General features: G+C 44.8%; 1 protein-coding gene across 2 annotated transcripts in view; it reads right to left on the bottom strand.

Annotated features, from left to right (window-relative positions):
• Positions 1-9087: 9087 nt before the first annotated feature.
• rad23ab (RAD23 homolog A, nucleotide excision repair protein b) overlaps positions 9088-14304 on the bottom strand; it is a 38701-nt gene continuing 33484 nt past the window's right edge. For both annotated transcript variants that reach the window (XM_067968025.1, XM_067968024.1), the window contains exon 10: positions 9088-13190. In XM_067968025.1, the coding sequence (XP_067824126.1) occupies positions 13077-13190 (114 nt within the window). In that variant the 3' untranslated portion in view covers positions 9088-13076. The remainder of the gene's footprint in view (positions 13191-14304) is intronic.

Here is a 14304-nt window from a genome sequence, read left to right as displayed (position 1 = left end):
TGATTTGGGATATAGCGCAGGAGCGACCGGGGCAAATTGCTATTTGATAAGTGAAGGCGCACCAGAATGGGGGGCACTTGCACAGTAGGGGATCACAACAATTTAGCTGACCAATTGGCTAGAGAGGACACTTCGGCTGGAGATCCACAGGTTCCTCCGGAGTGGAAGCCAGTGGCCGCAGCCAAAAGGACTCCGATAGTATTAGACATGAAGGCCTGCCAGGCCACAGACCATGGCAATGTAATGGCCAAGCGTGCCATCTGGCAGGGTAATGACCTTCCACCTTCCTTTGCACCAAGCAAAGATTCACTCGTCCTACATGGAGAGGTCCTGTATTATGAGAATGACCAACCCCTGACATGGGTCACACCTCTATGTTTGAGGAAAGAATTGAGGACATGCCTCTGCATCACGGGTCATGGAGATGTTGCACAGTTGCTATTGGTGGCCGAAAATGCGCCCGGATGTGCAACATCACTTAAGCCTGTGTCTCTTCTGTGCCCAGATAAACCCGGCCCCCGCAAAGGGAAAGGTCCCAATGGGAACCTCCCACTTAAACAATTATCATTGGGAAACATTGCAGATTGATTAAACCGGACCATTGCCCACAGCCAGAGGTGGGTGTAGGTCCATCTCAATGCTTATCAATACGTTCACCAGCTGGATAGAGGACTTCCACACATGGAAAAATGATGCAGCCACCATGGCTAAGATTCAGTGGGAACAAATTTTTACCGGATGGGGTTTTCCCAAAGAGAATAGAGAGTGATAACGGATCACATTTCATGGCGGATGTGATGACACATCTGTGCTGTTTGGTTGCAATGGAACATTTCCACATCCCTTACCACCTAGAGTCCAGTGGGGTGGTTCAACCGCATGCAGGACTTAAAAAAACGATTATAAAAGGAATAGACGATTTGGTCAAGACTAGTACGGACTGGGTCATGGCCTTGCCAGGTGCCCTGATGGCTATCAGAGCTACACATGTCAGCTCAACGGGCCATAGCCCATTTGAACTTGACAAGGAGGCAGATGCAGATCTGCCACCCAATGAGAGCGCCACTTCCCATCACTGCTCGCCAGCCACATGACCAGTTCCTTCAGAATTTACGTCAGACACTTGAGTCCACACCGCTACGAGCAGCGGAAAACATGGGGGCGGCTCACCTTAATACCGCCAAGGACATCTACCCCACCCAACGAGACATCTATTCAATAGTTCATCAAGTCATGCTCGAAATTTTTTTTAAAAGTGGGGGCATGGGAGGCTCACTGGGAAGGTCCATATGAGATTATGGATAAATTAGGAGAAACCAATCTGAAATTGGCAATTCAAAAACAGGGAAAGAAAACGCAATATACATGGTATCATGGTGATCAATGTAAGCCCTACAAAAAGGGCTTGGAAAAGAAAAATAGGTCGAAAAGGGGGCAACGTCATGACGCTAGACATGAAGGAAGAAAACAAGGTTACGAGGGAAAGAAAGAAGGTAAAGAAAAAAAACTAATGCCCGAAATAAGCAGACAACCAGAGTAAAAATGGACTGGAAGTGATTGAATTTGGGACTGAACTGTATAATGATGTGTGTTTCGAAATTGTACCGGTTGTGCTAAATATGAATTTAAATATACCTGGGGAATTATGTGAAAGGAATTATTCACAAATTATAGATGACAGGAGAATTAGTGAAGGGACTACTAGTAAAAAATGAGACGACAAGACTTGAGGAAAAAGGTGAGAAGGTAAACAAGAGGAAGCGAGGTCTAGCAGAATGGCCAGGGACAGGAGCTCAGCAGGACTCGCAGGGGTAAATCAGATATGATGTGGAGATGGTGATGGACTGGGGTGGACAAATGTAAGGACTTGCACAACACCAGGTTATAGTCCAACAGTTTTATTTGAAATCACAAGCTTTCGGAGCTTACCTCCTTCATCACCTGACGAAGGAGCAAAGCTCCGAAAGCTTGTGATTTCAAATAAAACTGTTGGACTATAACCTGGTGTTGTGTAAGTCCTTACGTAAATCAGATATACATAGAAAGCATGTGGAGGCACAATGAGGTGATGAGAAGACAATTAAAAGGATTATTGGTAAACGTAAACCAACAAGGGGACAATCTGAGGGAACACCAGAACACTCTATTGTCCAGCAAGGAATTGGTGAGAAATCTTGGGGGGATCGAAGACACAATAAATGAATCAATACAGGTGAATCATGAGGCTAATAAAAACCAGAATTTCACTAGAGGTGTTATGTGCAGCCTTTCGGCAGCATTTGTGATGAACATGGTCCAGAAAGGCCTAGATGACAGAGAGCAACCGGATTCCATCGTTTATCCATGAAGAACAATTAAGGAGATGGTTCAAAGGGACGGAGGAGTTTGATTATGATAATGAGTCAAATGGGGATGGCATTCTTGGCCCCCCTAAATAGAGGACGAAAAGAATATTTCTTTTATATTCGTTCGTGGGATGTGGGCGTCGCTGGCAAGGCCAGCATTTATTGCCCATCCCTAATTGCCCTTGAGAAGGTGGTGGTGAGCCGCCTTCTTGAACCGCTGCAGTCCGTGTGGTGAAGGTTCTCCCACAGTGCTGTTAGGAAGGGAGTTTCAGGATTTTGACACAGCGACAATGAAGGAACGGCGATATATTTCCAAGTCGGGATGGTGTGTGACTTGGAGGGGAACGTGCAGGTGGTGTTGTTCCCATGTGCCTGCTGCTCTTGTCCTAGGTGATAGAGGTCGCGGGTTTGGGAGGTGCTGTTGAAGAAGCCTTGGCGAGTTGCTGCAGTGCATCCTGTGGATGGTACACACTGCAGCCACTGTGCGCCGGTGGTGAAGGGAGTGAATGTTTAGGGTGATGGATGGGGTGCCAATCAAGCGGGCTGCTTTGTCCTGGATGGTGTCGAGCTTCTTGAGTGTTGTTGGAGCTGCACTCATCCAGGCAAGTGGAGAGTATTCCATCACACTCCTGACTTGTGCCTTGTAGATGGTGGAAAGGCTTTGGGGAGTCAGGAGGTGAGTCACTCGCCGCAGAATACCTAGCTTCTGACCTGCTCTTGTAGCCACATATGGCTGGTCCAGTTAAGTTACTGGTCTATGGTGACCCCCAGGATGTTGATGGTGGGAGATTCGGCGATGGTAATGCTGTTGAATGTCAAGGGGAGGTGGTTAGACTCTCTCTTGTTGGAGATGGTCATTGCCTGGCACTTTTCTGGCGCGAATGTTACTTGCCACTCATGAGCCCAAGCCTGGATGTTATCCAGGTCTTGCTGCATGCGGGCTCGGACTGCTTCATTATCTGAGGGGTTGCGAATGGAACTGAACACTGTGCAATCATCAGCAAACATCCCCATTTCTGACCTTATGATAGACGGAAGGTCATTGATGAAGCAGCTGAAGATGGTTGGGCCAAGGACACTGCCCTGAGGAACTCCTGCAGCAATGTCCTGGGGCTGAGATGATTAGCCTCCAACAACCACTACCATCTTCCTTTGTGCGAGGTATGACTCCAGCCACTGGAGAGTTTTCCCCCTGATTCCCATTGACTTCAATTTTACTAGGGCTCCTTGGTGGCACACTCGGGCAAATACTGCCTTGATGTCAAGGGCAGTCACTCTCACCTCACCTCTGGAATTCAGCTCTTTTCTCCATGTTTGGACCAAGGCTGTCATGAGGTCTGGAGCCGAGTGGTCCTGGCGGAACCCAAACTGAGCATCAGTGAGCAGGTTATTGATGAGTAAGTGCCGCTTGATTGCACTGTCGACGACACCTTCCATCACTTTGCTGATGATTGAGAGTGGACTGATGGGGCAGTAATTGGCCGGATTGGATTTGTTATGCTTTCTGTGGACAGGTCACACCTGGGCAATTTTCCACATTGTCGGGTGGATGCCAGTGTTGTAGCTGTACTGGAACAGCTTGGCTAGAGGTGCAGCTAGTTCTGGAGCACAGTTCTTCAGCATTGCAGCTGGGATGTTGTTGGGGCCCATAGCCTTTGCTGTATCCAGTGCACTCAGCCGTTTCTTGATATCACGTGGAGTGAATCGAGTTGGTTGAAGACTGGCTTCTGTGATGGTGGGGATATCAGGAGAAGGCTGAGATGAATCATCCACTCGGCACTTCTGGCTGAAGATGGTTGCAAACGCTTCAGCCTTGTCTTTTGCACTCACGTGCTGGACTCCGCTATCATTGAGGATGGAGATGTTTACAGAGCCTCCTCTTCCCGTTAGTTGTTTAATTGTCCACCACCATTCACAACTGGATGTGGCAGGACTGCAGAGCTATGATCTGATCCGTTGGTTGTGGAATCGCTTAGCTGTCTATAGCATGTTGCTTCCGCTGTTTAGCATGCATGTAGTCCTGAATTGTAGCTTCACCAGGTTGGCACCTCATTTTTAGGTAAGCCTGGTGCTGCTCCTGGCATGCTCTTCTATACTCCTCATTGAACCAGAGTTGATCCCCTGGCTTGTTGATAATGGTAGAATGAGGAATATGCTGGGCCATGAGGTTACAGAATGTGCTGGAATACAATTCTGCTGCTGCTAATGGCCCACAACAACTCATGGATGCCCAATTTTGAGCAGCTAGATCTGTTCTGAATTTATCCCATTTAGCACGGTGGTAGTGCCCCACAACACGTTGGATGGTATGCTCAGTGCGAAGACGGGACTTTGTCTCCACGAGGACTGTGCGGTGGTCACTCCTACCAATACTGTCATGGACAGATGCATTTGCGACAGGTAGATTGGTGAGGACGAGGTCAAGTAAGTTTTTCCCTCGTGTTGGTTCGCTCACCACCTGCCGCAGGCCCAGTCTGGCAGCTATGTCCTTCAGGACTCAGTCAGTAGTGGTGCTACTGAGCCACTCTTGGTGATGGACATTGAAGTCCCCCACCCAGAGTATATTCTGCGCCCTTAGCTACCCTCAGTGCTTCCTCCAAGTGGTGTTCAACATGGAGGAGGACTGATTCATCAGCTGAGGGAGGGCAGGCGGTTGGTGGTAATCAGCAGGTTTCCTTGCCCATGTTTGAATGTTTGACCTGATACCATGAGATTTCATGGGGTGTAGAGTCAATGTTGAGGATTCCCAGGGCCACTCCCTCCTGACTGTATATCACTGTACTGCCACCTCTGGTCGGTCTGTCCTGCCAGTGGGACAGGACATACCCAGGGATGGTGATGGAAGAGTCTGGGACATTGGCTGAAAGGTATGATTCTGTGAGTATGGCTAGGTCAGGCTGTTGCTTGACTAGTCTGTGGGACAGCTCTCCCAATTTTGGCACAAGTCCCCAGATGTTAGTGAGGAGGACTTTGCAGGGTCGACTGGGCTTGGTGTTTTGCCGTTGTCGTGTCCGGTGCCTAGTGGTCCGATGCCGGGTGGTCCGTCCGGTTTTATTCTTATTGTGACTTTTTTTTAAAAGCGAGATTGTACAACTGAGTGGCTTGCTAGGCCATTTCAGAGGGCAATTAAGTATCAATCACATTGTGGGTCTGGAGTCACATATAGGCCAGACTGGGTAAGGATGGTAGGTTTCCTTACCTAAAGGGCATTACGACAATGCGGTCATTCCATGGCCACCATTACTGATACTAGTATTTTAATTCCAGATTTTATTTAATTGAATTTAAATTCCCTAGCTGCCATGGTGGGATTTGAACTCATGACTCTGGATTATTAGTCCAGTAACATAACCACTATGCTACTGTACCCGATGGTACTGGCCTTGCCCTTACTGGGGACAAACGGAGGCCAACTCTGGAAGGTGTACCAGGTAGAACCGATCGGAATATTAAGAACATAAGGAATAGGAGTAGGCCATCGGGCCCCTCGAGCCTGCACTGCCATTCAATAAGATCATGGCTGATCTTCAACTTCAACTCCACTTTCCCGCCCGTTCCCCATATCTCTTGATTCCCCAAGAGTCCAGAAATCTGTCTATCTCAGCCCTGAATATACTCTACGACTGAGCATCCACAGCCTCTGGGGTAGAGAATTCCAAAGATTCACAATCCTCATTGAAGAAATTCCTCCACATCTCAGTCTTAAATGTTCGACCTCTTATCCTTAGACTATGCCCCTTAATTCTAGACGCCCCAGCCAAGGGAAACAGCCTCTCAGCATCAATCCTGTCAAGCCCCCTCAGAATCTTGCATTTTCAATGAAATCACCTCTCATTCTTCTAAACTCCAGAAAGTATAGGCCCATTCTACTCAATCTCTCCTCATAAGACAACACTTTCATCCCAGGAATCAATCTAGTGAAACTTCATTGCACCACCTCTAAGGCAAGCATATCCTTCCTTAGGTAAGGAGACCACAATTGTACACAGTACTCCAGGTGTCATCTCACCAAAGCCCTGTACAATTGCCGTAAGACTTCCTTCTGTTTTTCTGTTCTTTCTACCAAAGCGAATAACCTCACATTTCCATTTTACTCCATCTACCACCTTCTTGCCCACTCACTTAACCTGTCTCTATCTCTTTGCAGACTGTGTCCTCCTCACAGCTTAGTTTCCCACCTAGCTTTGTATAGTTAGCAAACTTGGATACATTACACTCTGTCCCTTCATCTAAGTCATTAATATAGATTGTAAATAATTGAGGATTTGGGAATTGGGCTGGTACATAAGCAATACAAGGAGTATCTGCGATGTGATAAAGAACAATAGTACATGGATCGCACCAGACATGAAGTGTTGTAACCTGAAAGGGACGGCTTGGACCGGCAGGTATGGTGTAGTGACAACACACATTCTGGCTTGTAGATTCATGTTAGATGAAGAATCACGAAACTGCAAGATGAGTTTAGAACTACAGGAGAAAGGATGAACGTAGCATACAAAGGTAAAGGAAAATATTGTGTAACAACCACGGCAGCAAGCATGACGGTAGGGACAATCGAATGCCATGTCACAGATGACGTTTTGCACGCAGCCAGTGGGAGGAAATATAAAAATAGGAGGCAAGGCCCTAGTTCCTGTCCACCATCACAATGTGACAAACCTGCAAATAACGATGCCACTGGAAGACAAAGCTATGCGGGCCATCCCACACATCAGGCATTACATACCTCCGTTGTCACTTAGTCTGAAATCCATATTCCGCTGAACTAGAACCCCTCGAACATATCGTGCACATCTTATTATCTCGTAACAAGATTGAGGCAGGAATTAAGGAGTTGGGAAATCATGAATGGTGGGAGACTGCCACCAATGTAGAACTACATCCTTGGGCAAGGCTGGTCCAGATGGGGCTCGTAGTTGCTCAGCTAGTCGTGCTAGTAACGTTGGTGAGAGCCCTATGCACAGTAAGGAAAAAGATCAGAGGTAGCAAGAATGGGGAAGGAGGAAAAGCATGCTTGGCAGTAGGGGGAGAATATATTGAGAGAGGGAACAAGAAAAAAAAAGGAATGTCGAGACATGGGAAGGAGTTAAATTGAAAATGAGCAGAAAGGACAGTTGGGACATATCATGTGTGCGTGATTAAATTAGCAGAAGACAAAGGCCCTGATCACCTCAGCAATTGATTAAATTTGCAGCTTGAAAACTCATTTACCACAGGCTGAAACTGGGAGCAGCTGAGGGTAGCACAAACAGAAGAGGGTGATGCACCATATAATGCACAAACTTATAACCAATCACAGAGTTAAGGAAAATAAGCAGGAGATTTGAATGTATAAAAAGGGCTGATTTGATTAAAGCTATGGTACTGTCTGAAGAGCTCATGCCTAGGCTTGACTGTATCCTGCTCATCGCATTGTAACATTGAAATAAAGGCAAGACAAGAAATGAAGGACTGAGTCTATCATTTCACCCAATGGATTTAACTTCAGTCCTACCGTCTTCAAAGATTTGTGTCCATACACCCTCAGGTCTCTCTGTTCCTGCACTACTTTAAAATTGTACCATTTAGTTTATTTTGCCTCTCATTTTTCTTACCAAAATGTATCACTACACACTTCTCTGCATTAAATTTCATCTGCCATGTGTCTGCCCATTTCACCAGTCTAAGTCCTCCTGAAGTCTGTTACTACCCTCCACATTGTCTACTATATTGCCTAGTTTCATGTCATCTACAAACTTTGAAATTATACCCTCTATACCTAATTTCAGATCATCAAAAAGAGCAGTGGTCCTAATACCACCCTGGGGAACACCACTGTACACTTCCCACCAGTCTGAAAAACAACTGTTCACCATACTCTGCTTTCTGTCCCTTAGCCAATTATGTATCCACGCTGCCACTGTCCCTTTATTCCCACAGGCTTTAATTTTGCTTACAAGTTTATTATGTGGTACTTCATCAAATACCTTTTAAATGTCCATATACACATCAACCCTCTCCCTTACTTCATCAAAGAACTCAATCAAGTTAGTCAAACGCTATTTTCCTTTAATAAATCCGTGCTGACTTTCATTTATTAGCCCACACTTTTCCCACGTGCCATCTGATTTTGTCCCAGATTATTGTCTCAAAGTTTCCCCACCACCGTTAGGCTGGCCTGTAATTGCCAGTTTTATCCCTCTCCTCATTTTTGAATAGGGGAGTAACATTTATAATCCTCCAGTCCTTTGGCACCGTACCCATCTAAGTTGGATTGGAAGATTGTGGCCACAGCCTCCCCAATTTCCACCCTTACTTCCCTCAGTAACCTAGGATGCATTTCATCCAGACCTGGTGACTTTTCTGCTTTTGGATACTGCCAACTTTTTAAGCACCTCCTCTATTTTTATCCTATCCAATATCACTGCTATCCTCTCCTCTAGTGAAGACCGATGCGATGCATTCATTTAGTATCTCAGCTATGCCCTCTGCCTCCACAAGATGATCTTTCTCATCTCTACCCTTCCTTTGACTACCCTTTTACTAGGATTAAGTACGATCCTTAGCCAGAGGAAACAACTGTCTCACCAGCTTGGGCCGGATTTGAACCCAGATGCCCAGAGATGAAAGGCTAGTATCTGAAGCACAGTTTTTATAAGCAGCGAAGTAATTCAACTTCAGTATGTTATAACCAATGAGTAAAAATCAAAATGATGAAAATATGTTCCAAATGCAGACAGAAAGAAACAAACGACTATAATAAAGCTTTGTAAAAAGCCTTTATTGTAGTTAACACTGAAACATTGTGAATCCCAGGAACATTCAGCAAATCAGCTCTAATGTCAAAGGTACCTGATGCATGACTGGGGCTTACAATTCATTCTGACTCAAGAAAGTGTTAAAAGGGCAAATTGAGTCATAGGCTGTAGATAGAAGTTAACTGCAAAGATCACCAGTGTAAAAATTTGATTTATGGGCCTGTACTGGTCCATCGGTAAATTAATCCAATATCAAAATGAGAGCAACAGGACAAATTAACTGATCGGCAGAGGGGTATGATCAATAGACTTGCACCAATTGCATCTCATCCCAGTCTTGGGCTGTGCTGCTCTCCAAGAAGTTATCGTTTTTTTTTCTTCGAACAAAATGGCTCTGGAGAGTTGAAGGAACAGAGTGGGAGACAGCAGTAGGCAGAGCAATGTGCCCTTGTGCCTCAGCAACAGCAGACCAGTACACAGCCTGTACCACCAAACCGATGGACGGGTGGGAGGGAAAGGAAAGGGGAGAGAAGAGGGAAACAGCACCAGTACCAAATAGGTAATCACACCCCCCACCCACCCCCCTTTCAAGCTGCATTTGCAATTACCTTTCAGAGACTAGCTTCTGGTTTGGAACTGATACACGACCAGACTGGAGGAATTTGCAAGGCGTTTAAAGTGAGCAGAACTGAACTCTATTGTACTGGGCTTTGCTTTATTCAATTCTATTGTTCCTAGATCTGTGTCAGTCAGCAATGGCATTTTGGGGGAAAGGGGCGGGGGGGAAAAAGAGAAAGGCTGTAACCAGCAACTATCATTAGTTACTGTTCCAAAACCTGCTTTGCTGAGAACGGAGCTGGACTGTGAACAACCATCATTTCACCCCCACTCCAAATCATCAGTAGCACAAAATAAACCCATCAGAAAAATAACCAAAGAAAAATCAACTTAGTGTCAACCCTTTCCGATCCCTTCTACGTTAATGGTATTAACAGCAAAATTGTAGAAGAGGGGTTTCTGATGCCCCATTAAATGAAGCACAGAGCCTGAACAAGAATTCCCAGTAGTGACTACTCCCTCTTCCTCCTCTCCCTGCCCAACCCCACCCTCCCCTCCTCATGCTGTACCAACACTGGATGTTGGACACTATTTGGTCACAGAAGTTAACAATTCTGCTTGCTAGCCTGGTAATCTCCAGGCAAACCTCCACCCCAGACTTAAATGTTTGATAACAAAAAACATTAGCAGTTATGCAACTGTAATATTCTCAGACCATTGTTTCAGCAAGGGTCACTTCAGTAGGTAACTTATGGTACAGACCATAACAGAGTACAGTGACCACAAGCTCAGCAGAAGAATGGACAGATTCCACATAATAGAGGAATAAGAGCTTGGCACTGGGGGAAGGAAGGGGGTGAAAATAGTGAGCTTGGATGCTAAATGTGGACGTTAAAAAAGGGCAGGATGAACTGGAGGGGTTGTCGGGCTCTCACTGTTAGCTTATATCCTTGAAAGGTAAAGTGCATCCTGTATACATTCTGAACAGTTACATGTTGGAAAGTTTGTGAATGAAAGATTTTTTATTTGAATTAGTGAAGTCCCCTCAGAAAGCTAACTATAAAATAGCAGAAGGCTTAAATTAAAAACGCTGACAGATAATATCCATTTGGTGAACAAAAAAAGCTTTTTTGCTATTTTAAACTGCCAATGATGGAGGCTACCGTCAAAAAGCTGGCATTTGAAGTTTTTTCTTAACAACCCATAAGCGGTAGACATTTTGTTCCTTTTTAAAAATGAGACAGTATCGCTTTTCGTCAGACTATCCAGGGAACAATTCAAGGTCGTCACAAATGAAAATTACTCAAGCACTTTTTTTTTAAAAAAGAAGTTTGACGCAGATTACATATATAAAATTAAATGAACTTCAGTGGTCAAAAAATTCTGGGTTTCATTTATAATGAATTCCCGAGGCATGAGTCAGGTAACTGCAGTGAGACAGCAAGAGAAACAAAAAGTCATCTGCCTACCAGGTGAGACACAATAGTATTATTACGTGCGCCTCAGACAAGTACACCTAGCCAATATTATTCAAACATAATTGAATCAGCTCAACTGTGCCTCTTGTGAAACTCTGCACAAAGTAACTGTGAATGATTCCAATCGTGAATGCTAACACACAGCTACTAAGTTCCAAGGGAAAAGATGCAGGTAACTGGATTACAGGCAGATGAGAAAGCACAACAGTGGTAATTTGCTCAGCACAGCCCATTACCACAGCAATGGCTCAGTACAGAGAAACAGAAATGCAAATCCACTTTGCTTTTTGAAGCACCTCAAAGCTAATCTTTTGAGTTATCATCTGGGGCAAACTGGAAACGATTACAAGACAAACAGATTTCCATTTCTGTTGCATCCCTCAATGACCAATGCCATTTCCCTGATGACATAATGCCTTTACGCTCCGCTGGTCTTGGACCAGCGACAGAACAATTATTCCAGTCCTTTAACAGTAAATAGTCACCTCACCCGAGTCAGGATAAGCAAAGCATACATCATGACAAGCACGATTGGGGCCCTGGAAAAAAAATACATTAAAATATTCACGGCCTGAACCAACTTATGACCAATCCCCCTCCTGATCCACTCAGAAATGACACTTCATTGTGATTTACAAAGGTGCTTCAGCACATTTTGAAAATAACTATTCAACCAATCTGTGCACCTCAAAATGCTATTTAACTCCTGCATCCAGGACAGGTACATAATCATTTTCTACAACTTGTCTTAGGGGACAGCTACAATCTCTCTCTTCTCCCTTCCTCCCCCCCCCCCCTACCCAAATTTAACTGAACATGAATATGCTGCATTCAATAGTCTGTGGGATGCATCAGTGTTGCGTAGGCTCAGTTTCTGACTACCTTTCCAAGCCTATTGCTATGGAATCATTTGGGTGTGCTGCCCTTGGTTAGAGCCTGTAGATGATCCATTTGACTCTCTAAACTGGGGCCAGTTAGTGCTATTAAGAATATTGATGCCACAAAGTAGTATAACATTAAGAAACAGCTACGTGCAGTACTTGAGAGTGAGCTCTAACAAACTTAAACTGCTGCTACTTAGACAAGCTAAAGATTCCTGCAGTAATTGCAAGCTGCTGTTTAATACCGTGCTTCAGTGTTTTTTAAATAAAGATACAGACAGCAACACACACTTTCTAAACAGCGATGCAAGACAGGCTGCTTTTTAAACACAGCAGTTTTCAACAAGGGAAATTCTGTGTTTTTATTTTTTGTAAAAACATTTTGCCATCTTACTACGGGTATGGTTGCATTTCCAGTGGTTGGCAGACACAAACCAGGCAATATCTTATCAGGCATCACAACAGCTGCCAGCTTCATTCCAGAATGGCAATCTCATGTCTGCTATTACTACTTAAATGATTGTACATTTCTGACCACCAGCCCCTCCCTCCCTCCCTCTCCCCCCCACCCCCCACAACACAAACATACAAAGAAAAAAAATCTGCTGAAAATTCTGATTGTAGGCAAGTTTGAAACATTACACTGCAGAAGCACTTTGACCTTCGGCCTCTTCCAAATCCAAATCCAGGCCCATATTCACAAAAGGCACAAATGCAAAAAAAATTTGTATCTAAAATTCAGGGGCTAGGAATTTTTGGCGCATATATATATATATTGCATAAACTTTTGTGAATACAGGCCCCTCCCCCCACCCACTGGCTAGTCATTATGAGCTGTCAACTGTCACCTAGTATAGACTGACCAAAGGGATACTGTGTTTGATTTGTTTAAATATGTGCTTTCCAGTGCTGCACTTCACAATGCTGATAAGGCCAGGTAATGCACACTAGGCCTGGCCTCACCAAAAACCACCCACTGCAGATACAGAAAGTGAGCTGGGTTCTGGAAAGAAGCATGGGGGAAGGGAGGGGATGGAGGGGGGAGGGAGGGAGGTAAGGAGAGAAAAAAAAAAATCATTCGTCATCAAAGTTCTGCTGGAGAAGGAAGTTCGCGGCGAGGTTTTCATTCTTCTCACAGGCGAAGTAGGCCTGAATGACAAGTCCCTCAGGGAAACCCAGCGCCTTTAACTGAAACAAGAAAACAAAATATTAACTTTAGCAAGTTACTGATTTTTTTCTCTCTCTTCACTAGAGACATATGTCCAAAAATAAAAACAGTAAGTAGACAAACCCCTGCTGGTAATAAGGGCACAGGAGAGGAATGACATTGTATGCACCAGGCCACACAGTGCCATATCTGCACATGCCCATCAACTCTCTGATCTCAGACAGGAGGTGGCACTGAACAGAAATCACACTCTAAGAGGGGGGGGGGGGGGGGGAAGCCCATTACAGATCACCATCCGGAGACACCCAAAAGCTGCTGAGGGTGAAGGCTGCAAGAGAAATGAGAGCAGTAAATGAGTATTCTTTTCAGTTATTAACAAGAGACACCATAGTACTGGAGGCCCAACAGTTTGTCACCAAGTGATAGGATGTTGGTTTGTGCCTATGATTCTACATGGAGACTTTCCAATCTCAACTGTGCTGACAAAGAACATGCAACGAGCTTAAACTAAAAACTTCCCTACAGGGAGAAAAAACAAATCGAGGATACAGTTACCCAAAGCAATCTTGTAAATTGGGCAGGTACTCAAAAAAAAGATTAAGAGGTGAAATGATTGCTGTTTTTAGGATTCTAAATAATAGACCATGACAAGCTATTTCACCTTTTCCAGAACAGCAAAACCAGAGGACACGGCCTGCACTTGAAGGGGGGCAAATTCAAAACTAATCTGCAGAAACAGTATCTCAGTGAGCGAGTGGTCATTCTGTCAAACAGACTTCCTAGGGAGACGGTGGAAACAGTTAGTACTGATTCATTCAACTGCATACAATAACTTGCATTTATATAGCGCTTTTAACTCAGTAAAACGTCCCAAGGCACTTCACAGGAGCTTAATCAGACATAAATAGACACTGAGCCAAAGGAGGAGACATTAGGATAGGTGACCAAAAGCTTGGTCAAAGTTTAAGGAGGTTTAAGGAGCGTCTTAAAGGAGGAGGGGTTTAGAGAGGAAATTCCAGAGCTTAGGGCCTAGACAGTTGAAGGCACGGCCGCCAATGGTGGGGCGAAGAAAGTGGGGGATGCACAAGAGGCTAGAGTTAGAAGAATGCAGAGTTCTTGGAGGGTTGTCGGGCT

The sequence above is a fragment of the Heptranchias perlo genome, chromosome 29, assembly GCF_035084215.1.
Source record: "Heptranchias perlo isolate sHepPer1 chromosome 29, sHepPer1.hap1, whole genome shotgun sequence".
In the NCBI taxonomy this organism is placed as follows: domain Eukaryota; kingdom Metazoa; phylum Chordata; class Chondrichthyes; order Hexanchiformes; family Hexanchidae; genus Heptranchias; species Heptranchias perlo.
This window is presented reverse-complemented; position numbering and strand designations above follow the sequence as displayed.